This window comes from Periophthalmus magnuspinnatus, chromosome 20 (genome assembly GCF_009829125.3).
Source record: "Periophthalmus magnuspinnatus isolate fPerMag1 chromosome 20, fPerMag1.2.pri, whole genome shotgun sequence".
Classification (NCBI taxonomy): Eukaryota; Metazoa; Chordata; class Actinopteri; order Gobiiformes; family Gobiidae; genus Periophthalmus; species Periophthalmus magnuspinnatus.
The window spans coordinates 24,292,104-24,313,799 of record NC_047145.1 but is presented as its reverse complement, the minus strand read 5'-3'; the positions used below and the strand labels follow the sequence as shown (position 1 = coordinate 24,313,799).

The window sequence follows — 21,696 nt, the reverse complement described above, 5'->3', positions numbered from 1 at the left end:
TATGGAAAACATTTTAACAGGGATGAAAAGAAAGGCGGAGATAGACGGAGGTAAAGTCACCCGAAAAATAAGACGAGGAAGTCTGATGAAGTGTATTTAGCACTTGGCTTCACCGTGACTCCAGTGGGACACGAGGACAGACCGGTGTCTGCTGTGTCTGAAAATGTTGGCAGCGGACAGTATGAAGCCAAATAAGTTAAGGCGCCACCTCATTACACCTCAGTCACGCTGATAAGACGCTGGAGTTTTTTCAGCATAAACGTGCCAAATATTGCCAACAATCATCCCGCTTTGTAAATGTCACTTAAAGCAGCAAGCACTGAGCATCATATAAGGTGGTGTACCAAATTGCTAAATTACTTGTTTTAATTTGATATTTATTTAATTTTAATGCATTATTTTGATATTTATTTAATTTTAATTTATTCATTTGATGTTTATTTAATTTTATTTTTTTATTTGATATTTAATTAAATTTCATTATATCATTTCATTTCATTTATTTTTTCGGGGGGGGGGGGGATGATAGAAAATAATTGAGAAGCACTGATTTATACTGACAGAGCAGATGCTGAAGTTTGTGCCAGTTTTTGTTTCATGTGGATAGACTGAGTAATTACATAGATATTAACCATAAACCAGTTTAAGAAATCTGTAATCTGACAGTTAAACAGACCTGACCTGTCTCTGTGTGTCCCTCAGCTCGTCGAGCCACTGACCCCTAGTGGCCAAGCACCGAACCAGGCCCTCCTCCGGATCCTGAAAGAGACCGAGCTTAAGAAAGTCCGTGTCCTGGGATCTGGGGCCTTTGGAACGGTCTACAAGGTAAACTGGATCAAACCAGGATCATAACTCATCTCTGGTCTGGTCTCTGGTCTGGTCTCTGGTCTGGTCTCTGGTCCGGTCTCTGGTCCGATCTTTGGTCTGATCTTTGGTCCGGTCTCTGGTCCGATCTTTGGTCTGGTCTCTGGTCCGATCTTTGGTCTGGTCTCTGGTCTGGTCTCTGGTCTGGTCTCTGGTCTGGTCTCAGGTCTGGTCTCAGGTCTGGTCTCTGGTCTGGTCTCTGGTCCGGTCTCTGGTCCGGTCTCTGGTCCGGTCTCTGGTCCGGTCTCTGGTCCGGTCTCTGGTCCGGTCTCTGGTCCGGTCTCTGGTCTGATCTTTGGTCTGGTCTCTGGTCTGGTCTCTGGTCTGGTCTTTGGTCTGGTCTCTGGTCTGGTCTCTGGTCTGGTCTCTGGTTTGGTCTCTAGTCTCTGGTCTCTGGTCTCTGGTCTCTGGTCTCTGGTCTCTGGTCTCTGGTCTCTGGTCTCTGGTCTCTGGTCTTGACTCTGGTCTTGTGTTGCAGGGGCTGTGGTTCCCAGAGGGTGAGCAGGTGAAGATCCGTGTGGCCATCAAAGTCCTGAGAGAAGCTACATCTCCCAAAGCCAACCAGGAAATCCTCGACGTAAGAATCAACCAACACGAGTCGAACCCACAACCTCATCCACACACTCCACTCACTCCCACTAACCCTTTGCTCTGATAGGAGGCGTATGTGATGGCCAGTGTGGAGCACCCTCACGTGGCCCGGCTCCTTGGGGTGGTGTTGGCATCGTCGGTGCAGCTCGTGACTCAGCTGATGCCCTTTGGGTGCCTCCTGGATTATGTTCGACAGCATCAGTACCTCATCGGACCACAGAGACTCCTCAACTGGTGTGTGCAGATAGCAAAGGTGAGGACTGAACCAGGACTGAACCAGAACTAAACCAGGACTGAACCAGGACTGAACCAGAACTAAACCAGGACTGAACCAGGACTGAACCAGAACTAAACCAGGACTGAACCAGGACTGAACTAGGACTGAAAAAGGACTGAACCAGGACTGAACCAGGACTAAACCAGGACTGAACCAGGACTAAACCAGGACTGAACCAGGACTAAACCAGGACTGAAACAGGACTGAACCAGGACTGAACCAGAACTAAACCAGGACTGAACCAGGACTGAACCAGGACTGAACCAGGACTAAACCAGGACTAAACCAGGACTGAACCAGGACTAAACCAGGACTGAACCAGGACTAAACCAGGACTGAAACAGGACTGAACCAGGACTGAAAAAGGACTGAACCAGGACTGAAAAAGGACTGAACCAGGACTGAACCAGGACTAAACCAGGACTGAACCACGATTGAACCAGGACTAAACCAGGACTAAACCAGGACTAAACCAGGACTAAACTGGCATATTCTTTATAATCCACAACTGCCCTGTCCTTTTCAATGTTTGTTTTTATCTGAATGCTTTTAACTGTATGTTCATAAATGTTGATTTTAACTGTCTGTAAATTGTATATTATATTGTATTGTAAGGTGACCTTGAGTGCCCAGAAAGGCGCCCTATAAATAAAATGTATTATTATATTATTAAACCAGGACTGAACCAGGACTAAACCAGGACTAAACCAGGACTAAACCAGGACTAAACCAGGACTAAACCGGGACTGAACCAGGACTGTTCATAAACTCTTTGTCTTTCACAGAACATTATTAATTGGCTGTTATGAGCCCGACTCTGGAGGAAAGGAGGTCTTGGTTTTTGTTTAATCCTGGTTTAGTTTTGATCGTCTGACCTCAAGGCTGAACCTTTTCCCATCGTTAAAATAAGAGAGGAGGATTTTATGTATTTTTTTACATTTTTTCTTGTAGTCCTTTGAGTCTTACAGGCACCAAAGGATTAGAAAGTAACACTCATTAAACAAACAAGAGCATTGCCGTTAAAGCCTGAACTAAACCAGAACTAAACCAGGACTGAACCAGGACTAAAAAAGGACTAAACCAGAATTAAAACAAGACTAAACCAGGACTGAACCGGGACTGAACCGGGACTGAACTGGGACTGAACCGGGACTGAACCAAGATTTAAAGCTACCATCTGTAAGTTTATTAGATTTTGATTATATTTTTACCAGTAGATGGCTGATGTGGACCCTAAAAATGCTTTCTGGACTGGACAAGATCTTTTCACTGCAGTCCCTCAGATTGGCCACTAGTCCAAACTCACGACAGGTCTAAGCCAGCAAAACTTTACCCAGATTTAATAACAGATCCATGCTTAATCATGTGTTAATCAAGACCAAACACATTTTTTCACATTTTTTAGTAACCAGGACCACAACAACTGGAACCAGATCTAAGATAGGATTGAACCAGGACTAAACTAATACTAAACCACTACAAAGCCAGATTCAAACCAGGACTAAACCAGAACTGAGCCAGGACTAAGGTCGGTCTAAACCAGGACTAGCCTGCCCTTGTGTGTCCCTGTATAATGTCTTGCTGTTTGTTAGGGCATGTCTTACCTGGAGGACAGACACCTGGTGCACAGAGACCTCGCTGCTCGAAATGTTTTGGTCAAATCGCCGAATCACGTTAAAATCACTGACTTCGGATTGGCCAAGCTCCTGACGGCCAATGAGAGCGAGTACCACGCGGATGGGGGCAAGGTACGGCGACAGAGAAGTCAGGTCATAAAGGTGATTTTGACGTTCCTTAATTCGTCCCTCTGTGTCTCTGTAGGTGCCCATAAAGTGGATGGCGCTGGAGTCCATCTTACAGTGGACCTACACCCACCAGAGCGACGTGTGGAGCTACGGTAGGACACTGTCAATTTGAATTAGTCACGTCCTGCAAAGGTGTAGACACTCAGAGAGAAACCAGATTACTCACATCAGACGGAACATGATCTGAGAACTTCAGAAATCAGATCATGATCTGATTTTGGTGTGCATGTGAACATAGTCATTGAGTTTCTGTGTTGTTTTATTAGAATTTGATGATATATTTAAAAGCTCCGTATCCGAAAAACAGATCTAGTTCATTTTAAACAGTTTGCAGTGGTCTTATTCGCACCGATGAGTTTATAAGCACTTTTCACAACTCTCAGAGACCAGAGCGGTGTTTTGACATGACAATAAAGCTAATGGCAACTAGCAAGTCAACAGTTCCTGATTTTTGTACAATAGAACACTTTATAATTAGATGCACACAGTACACAGCAGACTTTTTTTTACCTCAATATAATAGACCTGGGGCAAGACACATTTTGCTCAGATACTAGGGGAAAATCAAGTACAGTGCCTTTAATAATATAGTTAATATAATGATGTTTCTGTCTGTCTCAGGGGTGACGGTTTGGGAGCTGATGACCTTTGGGTCCAAACCATATGATGGGATCCCAGCATCTGAGATCTGCTCCGTGTTAGAGCGAGGAGAGAGACTGCCCCAACCCCCCATCTGTACGATAGACGTGTATATGATCATGGTCAAATGTGAGTCTGAACCAGGACTGAACGAAGACAGAACCAGGACTGAACCAGGACTGAACCAGGACTGAACCAGGACGGAACCAGGACTGAACCAAGACGGAACCAGCACTGAACCAGGACTAAACCAGGACTGAACCAGGACGGAACCAGGACTAAACCAGGACTGAACCAGGACTAAACCAGGATTGAACCATGACAGAACCAGGACTAAATCTGGTCTTCTATTTTCAGGTTGGATGATAGACCCGTCCAGTCGTCCTCATTTCAGAGAGCTGGTCGGAGAGTTCTCAGAGATGGCCCGAGATCCTCAAAGATACCTTGTCATACAGGTGAGACCTTAGTCCTGGTTTAGTCCTGCTTCAGTCCTGGTTTAGTCCTGGTTTAGTCCTCGGCCGTGTTTCACAAAGGATGTTCATTACACCATGGGTTTAAGAGTGAACTCAGAGTTAATCTCCCCTGAGACTGACTCAGAGATTTCTGTTGGAGCAGAGTTAGAAAACACTGCGAATAAACTTTGAGTCCTTTATAAAAGGATCCCAGATGTTCAATCCTGTGTAGCTTAGTGAGGTTTCATGTTAATGTGCACCTAGTCCATCTGTGACTGTCCTATCAGAGCTCTCCTTCAGGAGCAGAATCTGGTTAAACTCACAAATAAGACCTGCTCTGGACCAGGTTAGGTTCACAGAATGAGTTACCATGAAGACTTAGGTTGACTCTCTCTGAAACTAAAAATTCGGAGGTGAGTTCTTTTCAGTTTGGACTGAGTTTGGACTAAACAGGGCCCTGGTTTAATCCTGGTGTGTTGATATGACTGGTTCCTGTGTTTTCCTGTAGGGGGAGTGCCCGAGCCCCAGTGACAGCCGCTTCTTCAGTCGTCTCCTCAGCACAGACGATGAGGTTGATGCAGAGGAGTACCTGACGCCCTACCGAGAGGGCGGAACCGGGCTGATCCACGGTCACACCTGTGTCACCCCAACAATGGTAAGTATACACTGTTTAAATCATTTCAACAGGGCTTTAACCCTGTTGTAATATACCTGAGTTGTGTTTAGTTTCATTCACACATTTCAGTAATCCTGCAGATTTAGACACTTCTGTCAGTCTGCCACTGGGCAGCTGTGGCTACAGTAGTATCTTACCCGTGTGGAGTGAATGAATGACACTGTGTGGCCTCTGACAGACAGAGTGAGATATTGTTGTTGTTGTGTAGAATGGAGGCCCGAGGAGAATGAACAGTGGGGTGCTCCGTTACATCACAGACCCCACTCTGAGAGAAGTGGACCAGGAGGTGCCCGGACACGGTCAGAAACACTTTTATTTCATTTTTACTCTAACTCAGCAAAAATATGACTCTTTATAAACCCTTTTCCTCCTCAGAGTACATGAATCAGTCTATGGACCAGGCCAACGGAGGCCCCAAAGCTTCTGACGTCTTCAACCCCAACTACGAGGACCTGAGGCTGGGCTGGAGCGGCCCGAGTCTGGCCTGTACTCCGGAGGAACCAGCCGGAGCTCCAGAGTACCTCAACGCCCCACTGATCGCAGCCCGAGAGCACCCCAAAACAGCCCCAATGGCCACCAGAGACCACCCCAACACCACTCTGGACAACCCTGAATACATGAACCTGGATGAGAGCCAGGACCAGCCGGACTATATAAACCCGGACTACGTCAACTCGGACTATGTAAATCCAGACTATGTGAACCCGGAAATCAGGACCACCTCCACAGTTACCCACAATGCACTGTTCCTCCCAGCGGCAGAGAACCTAGAGTACATGGGGCTCGCTCCGGTTCGCTAGTAAAAATCCGGGACCACAGACCTGTTTCAGTCCTGGTTTAGTCTAGGGATTTAGACCCGGTTTGGCTTGCTTTAGATCCTGTTTGGTCCTGGTTTGGTCCTGGTTTAGACCTAGTTTAGTCCTAGTTTAGAGCTGGTTTGGTCTTCATTTGGTCCTGGGTTAGACTTGGTTTGATCCTAGTTTGGTCCTGGTTTGGTCTTGGTTTTCACTCTGTCTCACGTCACATATTTTCTGTAGAAACGGGAGGACATTTTTTATGAAGAATATTTTAATCCACATTCGTCCATTTTGTGTTTTTGTACAAATTGTTCAGAACTTTAAACCTTTTTTGTGAATATAAAACATTTAATTTGCATTTTGTTTTATTTTTATCATTGTAAGTCTTTGAAAATTTGGGACCACATTGGTAAAAATTCTCAGGGAATAGAATTGATCTTTTTAACTTTATATTTGAAAACTGGATCAGGTTTGGTATTAATTTAGATCTAGTTCTGGTTTAGACCTGGTTTAGACCTGGTTTGACCCTAGTTTAGTTAAAGTAGACCTACCCAAAAGTCAATTTTGCAGAGCTTAACCATGTTATAGTTGTTATATTTCTCATTTACCCTCTGAAGTTGTATTTGGAGTGATTCATGCACATTTGAGTAATCTTGAATTGCTTATTTTCAAAACGCCATTTTGCCGATCAACTCCTCTTTTCACCGCCACCAGTACACACCCACTGGGACGTGTGTTCTCCAATTTTATTTTCTATGCGTAAGATTCAGCAGCGTTGCGACTCACATAGTCATTTTGGTACAAAGGTAAAAACTCTGCTGCTCACTAGTGTGATGTGCAGCAGTTTATGGAAAAGACCGACAGCATGCGGCGCTTTGTTGTGATGAATATTGTGATAATGTATTAGATGAATATTGTGAATCTTGTGAAAATGACACAAGCATTTAGTCTAGTTCTGGTAAAGACCTGTCTAGCCCAGTTATGTCCTGGTTTAGTACCGTTGTAGTCCCTTATCTAGTTGTGGCTTAGTCCTCCTTTAGTCCTGTTTTAGACATGGTTTAGTCCATGTTTACATTACAAAACAAAAACTATTTCAGTATTAAAGCCAACATTTTTAGATGTTAAACTCTTAATCAAATTTGGCTGCCTGGATTCTGCCCCCCTCTTGTACATAATTGTAAATATTTGTACTAATACTTTGTGGTACTGCACAGTAAAAGTATTTTGTGAGTAACTTGAACATTCCTCAGGAGCTAATGTGGATCTGAGCCTGGTTTAGTCCTGTTTATTCTGAAGGCTGCTGTGAGTCTGGTCTGGTTCTGCTTTGGATCTGGTTTAGTCCTGGTTAAGTTCTGGGTTAGACCTGGTTGGTTTGAACATAATTAAGTTAAATTTATGGAGGAGAGAGTCAGGTGGCGCAGAGGATGCACAGGAGAGGGTCGGATGAAGCAGGGTATGGAGAGGAGAGGGTCAGAGGAGCAGGGCAGAAGGGCAGAGGAGAGGGTCAGAGGATGCAGAGGAGAGGGTCAGAGGATGCAGAGGAGAGGGTCAGAAGAGCAGAGGAGAGGGTCAGAGGATGTAAAGGTGAGGGTCAGATGTAGTCCTAAAGGTCAGTCCTGGTTTTGAGACTCACAGCAGCCTCTGCACTGTTGACTGTTGAATGTTTTGAATATTTGTGTAGCATTGTGTTTGTTCAAATGTGAATGTTATCCTGTTTACAGCCACTGTGTTTCATTGGACCCTGAACAAGGATGTGTCATTTCTATTGACAATCGCCCGCTCCTCAAAATCATTCTTAAGTCAAATAAATGGCTTTAAATCATTGTTGGTACTTTTGGTCAAATCTGGTGCCATTTTAAAATAAGAATGGAACTAATGGTGTTTCAGTAATTTCACACTTAAGCTGAGAGTACTAGTAGCCTATTTCAGGAATATTGCAGTAGAGGCAGTAATACATCCATCAGGGATACAGTTTCTAACCATGTAAAGATAATAACCGGACATTTAACTCATAGGCTAATATAGGTCTCTGATTATTTTCTATAATAAATACTGTAATAACCAGTTTGTGGAGTTTTATGTTATGTTTTGATATGAGTATAGAGCCCGGGATAGAACGTCAAAAAAGGTCCGTTACCATGGAAATCCGCCATGTTTGTGGCAGTAGTGCTAAAAGTCCATAGAGATATTAGACAAAACAACGTAAAAAGTAAACAAAAGTGTGGTGGAACAACCTGATAAACCGCCGGACCACTGCTGGTGAATATCTGTCTCTCGACAGTGTCACAAAACATGTGAATGACGGTGAAGTGTATTATTTAGCATCTACAAATCTCCACTGGTTTAACATTGGACTCACTGAACGCTCCATGTGGTGTGACGTCTCAGTGCCGGGCTCTATAGCGCCATCTGCTGGCCGCGGGGATAACGGGGGAAAACATCTGATGGACTTGGTTTTACTTTTCAAAATGAATTTACTGCTGTTTGATCCAAAGTAGCGCTCGTAAAATGCTTTGAGTCTGTGTAGTCGTTGTTGAGGAGTACACTTTTTTCTCCTGCTTGAATGATATTTTTAATTAACTTCAATTTAAAATATTAACAATATTTTAATTAAAATATTGTTAATATTGTAATTAAAATATTAACGACATTTTAATTAAATATATTAATTATATTTTTAATTAAACATATTAATAATATTTTTATTAACTTGTGTTAACTATGTAACAATATGAAATAATTTGAACATTTGTGTTTCTTATAGCTCCTTCAGATTTAGTTTGTCTCATTTTTTGTCTAATAATAGATTTTGTGCATTATTATTTTGTCCCTCCAATTACATTCACTTAAAATTATAAATGAAATGTTACGTCCGAAGTTACTCTCTTACTTGAGTACTTTTCCCAAAAAGCCTACTTTTGTACTCTTACTTGAGTCATTTCTTGGAGCATTACTTTGTTCTTCCACTTGAGTTTGTTCTTTACTTGTGTCCCATTTTCTGGCTACTCCGCCCTCCACAGTCAGATTTATCGCATTTATTAAGAAACATCTAGATGGAAAATCTCCAGATGTTTTCCCTGATCATTTCCGTTGTGACCAGGTCCACCCTCGCGCTGCCTTCCCGCAGATTAATCATTTCAGTTTAACAGTTTTATTGTGTAAAGCGGCTCCAGAAGTGCTCAAAGTCATCTAACTGTAGCTTTATAACCTCAGACGTAAACATGCGCTCGCCTCTGCTCCACATTAAACCCGGGTTTTCTCACTTTTCTTTGTTTTATCGTGTTTTTCTACAGCTCCGGAACAAAAGTCTCCAACTGAGACGCGGCACATCAAACGCACACATGGGTAACTATGGCAACCGGGGCGCGCTAACGCTAAGGCTAATCTCTAAGCTAACTCTGCTAACTGCTAATCGATTAAAAAACTATGTCCGTGAAAAATTACACAATATAACATAAATGAAAATTGGTTCAGGAATTATTTTGAGATGTAAGAAATATTTATACTTACTGGGTAGGTTTAGTTTTACATAATTTAAGCGTAAACTTTTTCAATCTAATTGCACCTGTTGCTACTTCCGTTCGTCAAGTTATACGTGTTTATGCACTTTTTGCCAAATGAAGTCAAGAACATTTAGTATATGATTGTATTTCGGTTAGACTATTTTTTGATGCTTTATATAGTTGGATTAGAATACATAATAGCATACCTATACTCAATAGATAACATAAAATGTTCAATACTTGGTTAATCGTTTTATACTTATTGTTATATACACAAACGGAGATTTCTTAACGTAAAGCCTCATTTTATTGTTTTCAGGAATGAACTCATGTCCCATGACTCTTTGAAACGACTTAAGTACAGCGTTGTTTTGAAAGGAAAAAAAAAACTGTTAACGTTGGATCTTGTCCGGTTTCTCTGTTTTGTTTTATTTATTTATTTTAGTGGATGCTGCTTGGATTATTTCATTATTGCCACTTTGATTACTTGGGAAAAAAGTTTGCGTTTAACTATTTATCGGAAAGTTAATAAAATTAATCCGATATATATTTAAAGTCACTTGTATTTACCGGTGTAATACAACATTATTTCGAGTCATTTTGTGTTGTTGTTGTTATTATTGTTGCAGCTGCCTGTGTTCGTCCACTAGATGGCGTTAGAGTCTTGGATTTGACCAGGTAAACCTCTGATTGATGAAACTCATACGGACATTAAAAACATTAAAACAAAATACGATCTTTTCTTCCAGTCCAAATTATTCCAATTTCCCGACCTTGTAAAATATTATACTGTAATTATATTATTCAAAACCTTCAACAAGTTATTGCAATGTAACGTGCAAAATTTGAGAGGCTATGGAAATGTTATACTACCACTCGTAAAAGATTTTGTGTGACTGTATGTGGGCTGAAACTGTGGAATGCTCTGGATTTACAACAAAAGCAATGCCAAAGTATTCATACATTTAAATTTTTATTTAAAGACATGGTCTGGCATGAATACAGAGAGGCCAGTTTAAATATTAAGTCATACTGCACTTTCTCTGTACCAGTGTTGGTTCTACTTTATGCTTATTGTTTCCTTACCATTGCTGTTTTCTTGTTCTTACCATTGTTGGTATATTTTTTCTTTCTGTTGCAATTTATAAATGTCTCATGTTACTGTTATGGCTTTCTTTACCATAAATCTTTATTTTGTATTGTTATGGATCTTTTTGACCTAACCTTCATAATACCATCTGTTGTTATATATGGGTGCGTCTAGCGGCCTCTAGCCACGTAAGTGTAGTATAAATGCCTTTAGAAATTCCACAACATAACTCGTAGTGACCTTTTTCTGCATCTACTGTCATGACTTGAATGAATCTATGTGTGTGTGTGTGTGTGTAATACATATTTATACATATATATGTACATGATATGTGTACATATATGTGTATATGTAATAGATATGTATATATGACATTTATGTTTGTATATATGGTACATATGTATGTATATAGGAAGCTTAAACAAAGTATTTCATTTATGTCCTAGTGGAAAATAGGGGTGGGATTTAATAAGTTTTCTTCATCCCACTCCTTTTTCGAGCTTAAATAAGAAAAAAATTGTAAAATGTGCATTAAGTGTACTTGATACATGTGCTCGAAATAAATAAATGAAATGAAAATCAATGAAAAATGAAATGAAAAAACAAATATCACGTGCAGTAGAAAAGTTAAAGAGAGCCATATGTTCATGTTCATATGGTCATTTTTCTTTCCTGTAGAGTTCTGGCTGGTCCCTTTGCCACCATGATCCTGGGAGATCTGGGAGCAGAGGTCATCAAAGTGGAGAAACCAGGTCTGACCCCTAAACCAAATCAGACCAAAGCTAGGACTAAAACAGGACTGAACAGGGGATACACTGACCCAAAAAACTAACTAGGGTGTTACCATGGACTAAACCTGGTCTAAATCAAGACTAAACTAGGACTAAACCAGGTCTAAACCAGGTCTAAACAAGAGCTAAACCTGGACTATCTCAGCCAGAACTAAACCAGGAGTAATACAAATCTAAAACAGGTTTAAACCAGTTCTAAACCAGGAATAAATCAGAACTAAACCAGGAGTCAACTATGTGTAAACCCTGATTTCTCTGCCCCAGGTTCAGGAGATGACACACGAGCCTGGGGTCCTCCGTTTGTGGGATCAGAGAGCGTTTACTTCCTCAGCATCAACAGGAACAAGAAGGTGCAGATCATGTGAAATAAAAACCTCCAAATGTCCAAAAACAAGAATCCAAACCACATGTGGTGATCTAATGCTGTGATTTCAGAGCATTGCCGTGGACATGAAGAACCCACAAGGAGCCAGAGTCATCAGAGAGGTACAGCACTGTCTGGTATTCATCACTGAGTCTACGTAAGAGTTTATTGGCTCTACAAAACATTTACATCTACCAAACAAAGATGATATCAGGTCTGAAACTAAGAAAAGAAGGAAACATCCAGAACAACGTCTAGACTTAAGCAGTTCTGAGCAGGTTTGCAGATATAGTTTATAGATTGTCTAGACCAGGCCTAAATGCCTAAATCGGCCTAAATTATAACTAAAAAGGTGAATGTAAGATAACAAAATGCAAGGTTATTTGTAATCAAATTCAAATTAGAATGGACATAATTAGCAAATCACAAGGCTGCTGTATATGGAGTACCATAATATCCTCCTAAAACAACAAAACCTTGTGTCTTATTGTGCATAAAAACTACTAACCCTGGAGTTTAGATCTGTACAAACATGCTCTGAAATGACCCTGTGTGTCAGATGCGTCTCCTTGGGGTCTTATTCTCCATTAAACTGTCAACCCTGAGGTTTAGATCTGTACAATCATGTTCTGATACGTGATTTTTGTATTATTTTGTCAGATTTTCATGTTTAAAATGTGAACTTTGAAGAATCCCATTATTAAAACAGATATCGCAAATTTAATCACAATCATAATGCTTGTCAGAAAAATCCCAATCAGATATCGTTCAGACCGATTGAAAAGTAAAGCCTCAATGAGAGAATGGCCAATATGTGTCTGATGTATTTAATCAATTGTTTTTAAGTTGGTGTGTGTGAGTGACGTCCTCGTGGAGAATTTTCTACCAGGGAAACTCTCAGAGATGGGACTGGGGCCTGAGCAGCTCCAAACAGAGAACCCACGGCTCATCTACTGCTCCATCACAGGTACTGGTTTAGAACTCGGTTAGACCTGGTTTAGACCTCGGTTAGACCTGGTTTAGACCTTTTTAGACCTGATGTACTCCTGGTACAGACCTCGGTTAGACCTGGGTTAAACCTGGTTTACACCTGGTTTAGACCTGGGTTAGACCTGTTGTAGACCTGATTTAGACCTGAGTTAGGCCTGATTTAGACCTGGTTTAGTCCTGATTTAGAGCTGTTTTAGACCAGGCTTAGACCTGATTTAGACCTGGTTTAGTCCTGATTTAGACTTGTTTTAGACCTGGGTTAGACCTGACTTAGACCTGGGTTAGACCTGTTTAAAACCTGGGTTAGACCTGATTTAGATCTGAGTTAGACCTGGTTTAGACCTGGTTTAGACCTGGTTTAGACCTGGTTTAGACCTGGGTTAGACCTGTTGTAGACCTGATTTAGACCTGAGTTAGGCCTGATTTAGACCTGGTTTAGTCCTGATTTAGAGCTGTTTTAGACCAGGCTTAGACCTGATTTAGACCTGGTTTAGTCCTGATTTAGACTTGTTTTAGACCTGGGTTAGACCTGACTTAGACCTAGGTTAGACCTGTTTAAAACCTGGGTTAGACCTGTTTAAAACCTGGGTTAGACCTGATTTAGACCTGATTTAGTCCTGATTTAGACCTGTTTTAGACCTGGGTTAGACCTGATTTAGTCCTGGTTTAGTCCTGATTTAGACTTGTTTTAGACCTGGGTTAGACCTGATTTAGACTTGAATTAGACCTGAGTTAGACCTGTTTTAGACCTGAGTTAGACCTGATTTAGACCTGGGTTAGACCTGTTTTAGACCTGTTTTAGACCTGGGTTAGACCTGATTTAGACCTGTTTTAGTCCTGATTTAGACCTGGTTTAGACCTGGATTAGACCTGATTTAGACCTGTTTTAGACCTGGGTATGACCTTATTTAGACCTTATTTAGACCTGCTTTAGACCTAGTTTAGACCTGGGGCAGACCTGGGGTACCAGGGAAACTGTCAGAGATGGGACTGGGACCTGAGCAGCTCCGAACAGAGACCCCACGGCTCATCTACTGCTCCATCACAGGTACTAGTTTAGACCTTGTTTAGACCTCGGTTAGACCTGGTTTAGAACTTTTTAAGACCTGATTTAGAGCTGATTTAGACCTGTTTAGGCCCGGTTTAGACCAAGGGTAGACCTGGGGTAGACTTAGGTTAGACCTGAGTTAGTCCATATGTAGACCTGGTTTGACCTTGGACAGAATTGGTTTAGTCCTGTCTTGGTCCTGGTCTGGGTAGACCTAGTTTAGATCTAGTTTAGTAGACCTGGGTTAGAATTAGTTCAGTCCAGTTGTTGACCTGGTTTAGACATGGTTTAGATGTGAGTAAGACGTGGGTTAGATGTGGTTTAGTCCAGTTTTAGACCTGATTAGACCTTGCATAGAAGTGGGTTTAGTCTTGTCTTAGTCCTGTGTGGACATATCTTACTTCTGGTTGTGTAGGCCTGAGTTAGGCCTGGGTTAGTTTGGTTTTAGTCCTGGGTTTAAGGTAGACTTGATAGACTGGTTTAGTCTATTTCTTAGAATTGAGTCAGATCTGGTTTAATCCTGATCCTTGTCCATATTAGGATGTATACTTGTCACACTCGTTTTTAGATCCATATTGGTTCTGTCCTGATCTGTCTGCACTCTGGGGCTGATGTGCTGGACTCAGCGTTGCTCCATAAACTTATGACTCATAAATAAACAGCAGAATTCCCAGACTTTCACTAAAGCTTTACTCATGTGTGGAGGAAGTGTCTGAGTCCCTCTGACCCTGGGACTGCCTTAGATCTAATTTAGTCCTGGTTTAGTCCTGGCTTAGTCTTGGTTTAGACATGGTTGACACCTGGTTTAGCCCTGGTTTAGACTGTGTTTATTCCTGATTTAGGTCTGGTTCAGTCCTGATTTAAACCTGCATTACTCATGTGTGGACTAAATATCTCATTCCTCATTTGACCCTGTGACTGCTTTAGTCCTGGTTTAGTCCTGGCTTAGTCTTGGTTTAGACATGGTTGACACCTGGTTTAGCCCTGGTTTAGACTGTGTTTATTCCTGATTTAGGTCTGGTTCAGTCCTGATTTAAACCTGCATTACTCATGTGTGGACTAAATATCTCATTCCTCATTTGACCCTGTGACTGCTTTAGTCCTGGTTTAGTCCTAGTTTAGGCCTGCTTTAGTTCTGGTTTAGTTCTGCTTTTGTCTTGGTTTCGTCCATATTTATCATTCATGTTCATTCTTCTGTAGATCTCCCCATCTTTAATCCTCGGTTGATTCCTCTGTAGTGTTATCTTAGTCCTGGTTTACCTCTTGTTTAGTCTTGGTCTGGTCTTGGTCTATTTTGAGTAATAAAAATAGTTAAAGGTCTCATTGCTGTGTCTGAGTCAGCCTTCATCCGCAGACCCTCAGATTTGTCATGTTCACAGGAAGTGACTTTACCTCCAGACCAGTGATGATGTTTAATGTGGTTCTGATGTACTTCTGATGTGGTTGACCGGGCCCACCTGGGTTAGTCGCTGCTTAGTCAAGTGTTGTTGTAGTCCTGGTTTGGTCCTTCTTTAGTCCTGGTTTGGTCCTTTTGATCAGTGTCCAGTGAGACATAAAAAAACATGACATCATCCAAAGTCTGGACCCACACAGTCACAGCTGATTCAAACACAGAAGTAACGTCTGTCTGTGTGAGTCTAGAGACTCATCCATATTATTTATTTATTCCTGGATTACACATGGTTTTAGTCCTGGTTTAGACCTGGTTTAGACCTGTTTAGTCCTGTTTTGGACATGTTTTGTCCCAGTTTAGACCTGTGTAGTCTGGGTTTAGCTCTCTTTAGTCCTGGTTTAGACCTGGTTTATACCTGTTTAGTCCTGTTTTAGACATGTTTTGTCACAGTTTAGACCTGTTTAGTCTGGATTTAGCTCTTTTTAGTCCAGGTTTAGACCTGGTTTAGACCTGTTTAGTCCTGTTTTAGACGTGTTTAGTCCCAGTAAAGCTTTAACTGTTTCCGTTTACTCCTAGTGTAGTCCTGATTTAGTCCCGATGTTGTCCTGGTTTAGTCCTGATGTAGTCCTGGTTTAGTCCTGATTAGTCCTAATTTAGTCCTGTTTAGCCATGTTTTAATCCTGATTTAGTCCTGGTTTAGTCCTGTTTTAATCTTGGTTTAGTTCTGGTTTGGTCCGATCACATTTCTTTCCTGCAATCCCCTTCTCTGCCTCTTGATGCCCCCACAGCCCTCTGCTCCCTGTTAGACTTAATCTGGTGCAGGTCTGTGGACTGGCCCTGGGTCACCGTGGTCCGAACTGAACCAGGACTGAACCGGGTCTGAACCAGGTTTTACAGCGATCTAATGGACATTCCCTCCACAAAACCAGAATTTGGGTCTGGTTTTGGTTTAGATAAGGGCTTTGATGTGGTTTAGGATGCACCTTCAGACATAAACCTGACCCAGACCAAAGACCAAACCAAAGACCAGACCAAAGACCAGACCAAAAACCAGACTAAAGACTAGACCAAAGACCTGTCCAGACAAAAGACCAGACCAAAGACCAGACCTAAGACCAGACCAAAGACCAGACCAGGACAGGTCCAGTATTAGAGAAAATGTTTATTTGTTTTGGACAAAGTAGAGAATGCCTCAGAAGTAGAGACTGTTCAACAACACTGCCCAGATCACTACGTCTGAATGTGGGATTACTCTGTCTCATTTGTGTTGGACCTTTATTCAACATGAAAAGTCCCACTAGATTTGAGATCTCATTTTCAGAGGAGTCCTGGCATCGACACACAGGGAATTCCGCTGTTTCCCGGTTAAGACCTGGTTTGGGTTTTTTAAAAAGAGTTTGCTGAAAATGTAACCAAAACATAATCAAAATTGTGTAAAAGCTGCAAACCCTGTAGTTCAGACCTCTACAAACATGTTCTGAAATTGATTGGGATTCTTGGTAGATTAGTTTAAAGTTGAGATTTCAGTCTCTCTCAAAGGTTAATCCTTCTGGGCATAAATTCATTTAAAACCAATCTAATCATTAAAGTCTGTGTTGTTGTAGGCTACGGTCAGACCGGCCCCTCATCTCTCAGCCCTGGATATGACTCTATTTTGTCTGCTGTGTCAGGAATGATGCACATCACCGGACCTGAGGTAACACCTGTATGTGCGTGTGTGTGTGTGTGTGTGTGTGGACAGAGACACTTCACCTGTAGGGGTGTGGGTGTGTGTGTGTGTGTGTGTGTATGGGGTGTGTGTGGGGTGTGTGTGGGTGTGTGTGAGTGAAGACAGGGACACTTCACCTGTACGTGTGTGTGTGTGCGTGCGTGCATGTGTGTGAGGACAGAGACATTTCACCTGTACATATGTGTGTGAGGACAGAGGCACTTCAGTGTGAGTGTGGACACTTCACCTCTACGTGTGTGCGTGCACGTGTGTGTGGACAGAGACTCTTCACTTGTGCGTGTGTGTGTGAGTGAAGACAGTGACACTTCACCTGTATGTGTGTGTGTGTGTGGATGGGGACACGTCACCTATACATGTGTGTGTGGACATTTGGACCTTACCTGTCTTCTGTCCCATGATGCTTTGCAGGGTGGGGAGCCGGTGCGTCCTGGTGTGGCAATGACAGATTTGGCGACTGGACTTTACGCTCACGGAGCCATTATGGCCGCCCTCCTCCAGAGACACAATACCGGGACAGGGACACACATTGACTGTAACCTCCTCTCCTCCCAAGTAAGACCTAGGACTAAACCAGAACTAAACCAGGACTGAACTAGGACTAAATAAGGACTGAACCAGGACTGAACCAGGACTAAACCAGGACTAAACCAGGACTAAACCAGGACTGAACTAGGACAAAACCAGGACTAAACCAGGACTAAACCAGGACTGAACCAGGACTAAACCAGGACTGGACTAGGACTGAACCAGGACTAAACCAGGACGGAACCAGGACTGAACTAGGACTAAATCAGGACTAAACTAGGACTAAACCAGGACTGAACCGGGACTGAACTAGGACTAAATCAGGACTAAACTAGGACTAAACCAGGACTGAACCAGGACTAAACCAGGACTGAACCAGGACTGAACCAGGACTGAACCAGGACTGAACCAGGACTAAACCAGGACTAAACCAGGACTAAACCAGGACTGAACCAGGACTGAACCAGGTCTAAACCAGGATTGAACCAGGTCTAAACCAGGACTGAACTATTTATTTATTTATTTGTTTATTTGATTGGGACAGTGCATGTTAATGAACATACATGACAAAAGCACGAATGTAAACACGCCGGATTGTAGCCATACGGCTAATTTCCATCCGTAGTCCCACGGGTCAGGGTCACAGGGATCAAAAATACAACAACAATATAATGTACATTAAACAATGATCAGGCCTCAAATACAATTTTCCAACCATACAGGCTGGAAAATTGTAGGACAAAACCAGGACTAAACCAGAACTAAACCAGGACTGAACTAGGACTAAATCAGGACTAAACTAGGACAAAACCAGGACTAAACCAGAACTAAACCAGGACTGAACTAGGACTAAATCAGGACTAAACTAGGACTGAACCAGGACTGAACCAGGACTGAACCAGGACTATACCAGGACTGAACTAGGACTAAACCAGGACTGAACTAGGACTAAACCAGGACTAAACCAGGACTGAACCAAGAGTGAACCAAGACTAAACCAACAATAAACCAGGTCTGTACTAGGACAGTGCCTGGACTAAACCAGAACTAAACCAAGACTAAACCAGGACTAGACCCAGGACTGATCCCAGACTAAACAAGGACTGAACTTAGTAAGACCCATGACTAAACCAGGACTAGCTCCACTCGTGCTGAGACTCAAAAGGAGACGGTGAAAGTTGCATCTGTGTCTTGTTTATTTGAGCTCTTCATCTTTGTGGTTTCATTTCCCACAATGCACCTCTCTACAGCTCACCACAAGCACTAGGACTAAACCAGGACCAGAGGAACACTAAACAGAGCTACATCCAGAGCAGGGATTTGAGATAGTCAGACAGTGTTCATTTACTTTGTAGCTCAGGTTAGGTCCAGATTTATTTTTAGACCTTGTGCAGTTCTGGTTTTGACTTGGTTCAGTCCTGGTTCAGTCCTGGTTCAGTCCTGGTTCAGTCCTGGTTTAGTCCTGATTCTGTCTTCGTTCCGTCCTGGTTTAGTCTTGGAGCAGGTCTATAGGATATCCTGATCCTCTGAGCAGACCAACAAACACGTTTTTGTGAATTAAATTATCTTGGTTCTTTTTAACAAGGCTCAATGATAAGAGACAGAGAGACAGAGACAGCAAGATAGAAACAGAGAGACAGAAACAGAGACAGAGAGACAGAAATAGAGAGACAGAAACAGAAACAGAGAGACAAAAACAGACAGAAACAGAGAGAGAGAAAGAGACAGAAACGGAGAGACAGAAGTATCCCTGTCCGCACACACACCTACAGGTGAAATGTCTCTGTCCACACACACATGCGCGCACCCCCCCCCCCCCCCCCCCCCACACACACACACACAGACATGTACAGTTGAAGTGTCTCTGTCCTCACACACATGGACAGGTGAAGTGTCTCTGTCCTCACACACATGGACAGGTGAAGTGTCTCTGTCCTCACACACACGGATAGGTGAAGTGTCTCTGTCCTCACACACACGGATAGGTGAAGTGTCTCTGTCCTCACACACATGGACAGGTGAAGTGTCTCTACATTGTTTTGGAGCGTGTGAAAGTGTGCGTTTCCAGGGTCGGTCAGAGGAGGCGCTGACAGCTGTGAGTGGGACGTCCCAGATGAGACGGAGAGTCCCATTAAAGTGAAGAGGAAGAGCAGAGAGGAGACGACAAGACGATTTACTCAGAGGACAGAAGAAAAGGGAGGGAAAGAGAGAGGGGAAGGAGAGAGAGAGAGAAGAGGATTTACACAAAGGAGGGAGAAAAAAGAAGGGAAAAGGAGAGGAGGGAGAGCAGGATAGAATATAAAACCAGAACATGTCTTTGTCATGAGAAACACTACAGACTCAGGACTGACCTATGCACATTGATATACTGTTGATCCCCCCCACAGACCCTGCCCACACTGACTCCGCCCACACTGGACCCACTAACAGTCATTGCCCATAGTCGTTGTAATGTGTGTGTATAACTTGCATATTGAGCCCGTGTGTGTGCGCAGGTATCCTGTCTGAGCCACATTGCTGCAAACTTCCTCAATTCTGGAAAAGAGGCCAAACGCTGGGGAACCGCCCATGAGAGCATTGTACCCTACCAGGTACTACGGTGCTACTAATACTACTACTATTAATACTGTACTACTAATACTGATAATACTATGACCATTACTACTCATACTAGTGGGGCACGGCCGATGAGAGCATCATACCAGGTACTGCTACAATACTACTTATAAAGCTTGCAACGGAAACATCAAAAATGTCCACCTTGTTTGTGGCAGTAGTGCAAAATGTTCATAGAGATAAATTTGTCAAAACAATGCCAAAAGTAAATACAGCGCGGTGGAACACCCTGATAAACTACTGGGTCACTGCTGGTAAATATGTTCATGGTCCAGTTTAGGAGTTTGATTTTACACAAAAAGGTGAGCGTGATTAACTGAACAACTGTTGGCTCATGCTAGCTAACTTGTGACTGTAATTATAAAATCCTGTTGTAATTCCAGCTAAGTCAGCTCTTTATGGTCAAAGCTCAGATTAAAGTTGAACTTTAGCAACAGATCTTCAGTGCCTACAGTTAGTTTCACAGCCCCAGGAAATGTTGATGACATCAGCTAAAAAGGTTTGGTTTAACATGTTACAAACCCAAGCTGTCTATTGATACTTTGCAGCTGATGCCATGAACATTCTCGATGCTAACTGGACACTCTCCTCTGTCTGAAGTGCAATTACTCAAGTTATAGACTTTAATTTTAATATAGTCTGACCATAAATAATTGAGTTAGTTGAAACTATAGCAGGTAAGCTGATTAATGCTGTTAAACAATACCAAAGAATCAATACCACGGGTAGTGAGAATTCCAACGCTAACTGCTGTGCATTAATTTTGCATAACGCACAAGTAGTCAGGCAATGGTTATATCACTGCTCTATATCACTACTCTCTGGCCATCACTGTAACAACGGGTAAACAAATGCTTTACGGTGTGTTTGACTAGTGATTGACCATGGTCAATTCCCTCATCAAAAAACTGCCTGAAGAGGTTTTAGATGTCATCCATGAATGTTTAAGTAATTTTGCGACCTCTCCCCTGGGCCTTATTTGAACCCTCCTTACAGTTAGCAGTAAGATTCTGTGCAGTGCGCTGCCCACAAGACTACATCACCCATGCTCCCACAAGACAATACTCCATAAATATACAAAAACATGATACAAAACCATACATAGCAACTTGACAAACCTGATGTGATGTGCAGTAGTTTCATTTGTGGGATGCAGAGGGGGGAGGGATTCAGAGCATCAAAATCAAAAGTGAAACCTAAAACATGTTAATGTGTTGTTTTTGGCAAATGTAGTATTTTGAAACCAAGAAAAGGTAATATGGTGATCTAAATATATTATGAGTTAGCAGTTAGTGCCCCATAGAAGTAAAATACCCCCTCTTTAAACAATCTGCAGCTGTACATTATGCAGTTTTACAATTTTAACACACGGCGCACTGCTGACTATTCTGATGGTTGGTCCTTTTAGTGGTCTCTTAATGTGTGTGGTTTTGTGAATGGTTCCTCTGGATGCTCTGTCTCACAGGCCTGTATTGATACTTTGCTGATGTCATCAACATTCTCTGAAGGTGTGATGGTAACTGTGGGCACTGCTCTATCTAAGGCT

The 21,696-nt window shown here is 42.3% G+C and overlaps 2 protein-coding genes across 2 annotated transcripts in view; both read left to right on the top strand.

Moving 5' to 3' along the window:
- Positions 1-7,931, top strand: part of LOC117388154 (melanoma receptor tyrosine-protein kinase-like) — a 30,461-nt gene extending 22,530 nt beyond the window's left edge. Inside the window, exons 18-27 of the mRNA XM_055230175.1 lie at positions 703-825; positions 1,343-1,441; positions 1,523-1,708; positions 3,325-3,480; positions 3,554-3,629; positions 4,159-4,305; positions 4,534-4,631; positions 5,137-5,283; positions 5,513-5,603; positions 5,680-7,931. Of these exons, the coding sequence (XP_055086150.1) occupies positions 703-825; positions 1,343-1,441; positions 1,523-1,708; positions 3,325-3,480; positions 3,554-3,629; positions 4,159-4,305; positions 4,534-4,631; positions 5,137-5,283; positions 5,513-5,603; positions 5,680-6,104 (1,548 nt within the window). The 3' untranslated portion in view covers positions 6,105-7,931. The remainder of the gene's footprint in view (positions 1-702; positions 826-1,342; positions 1,442-1,522; positions 1,709-3,324; positions 3,481-3,553; positions 3,630-4,158; positions 4,306-4,533; positions 4,632-5,136; positions 5,284-5,512; positions 5,604-5,679) is intronic.
- Positions 7,932-9,275: 1,344 nt separating this feature from the next.
- The window catches only part of sugct (succinyl-CoA:glutarate-CoA transferase), a 38,430-nt gene continuing 26,009 nt past the window's right edge, over positions 9,276-21,696 (top strand). Inside the window, exons 1-9 of the mRNA XM_033985834.2 lie at positions 9,276-9,446; positions 10,234-10,282; positions 11,373-11,446; positions 11,750-11,835; positions 11,921-11,971; positions 12,696-12,816; positions 16,885-16,976; positions 17,418-17,561; positions 20,030-20,125. Of these exons, the coding sequence (XP_033841725.1) occupies positions 9,323-9,446; positions 10,234-10,282; positions 11,373-11,446; positions 11,750-11,835; positions 11,921-11,971; positions 12,696-12,816; positions 16,885-16,976; positions 17,418-17,561; positions 20,030-20,125 (837 nt within the window). The 5' untranslated portion in view covers positions 9,276-9,322. The remainder of the gene's footprint in view (positions 9,447-10,233; positions 10,283-11,372; positions 11,447-11,749; positions 11,836-11,920; positions 11,972-12,695; positions 12,817-16,884; positions 16,977-17,417; positions 17,562-20,029; positions 20,126-21,696) is intronic.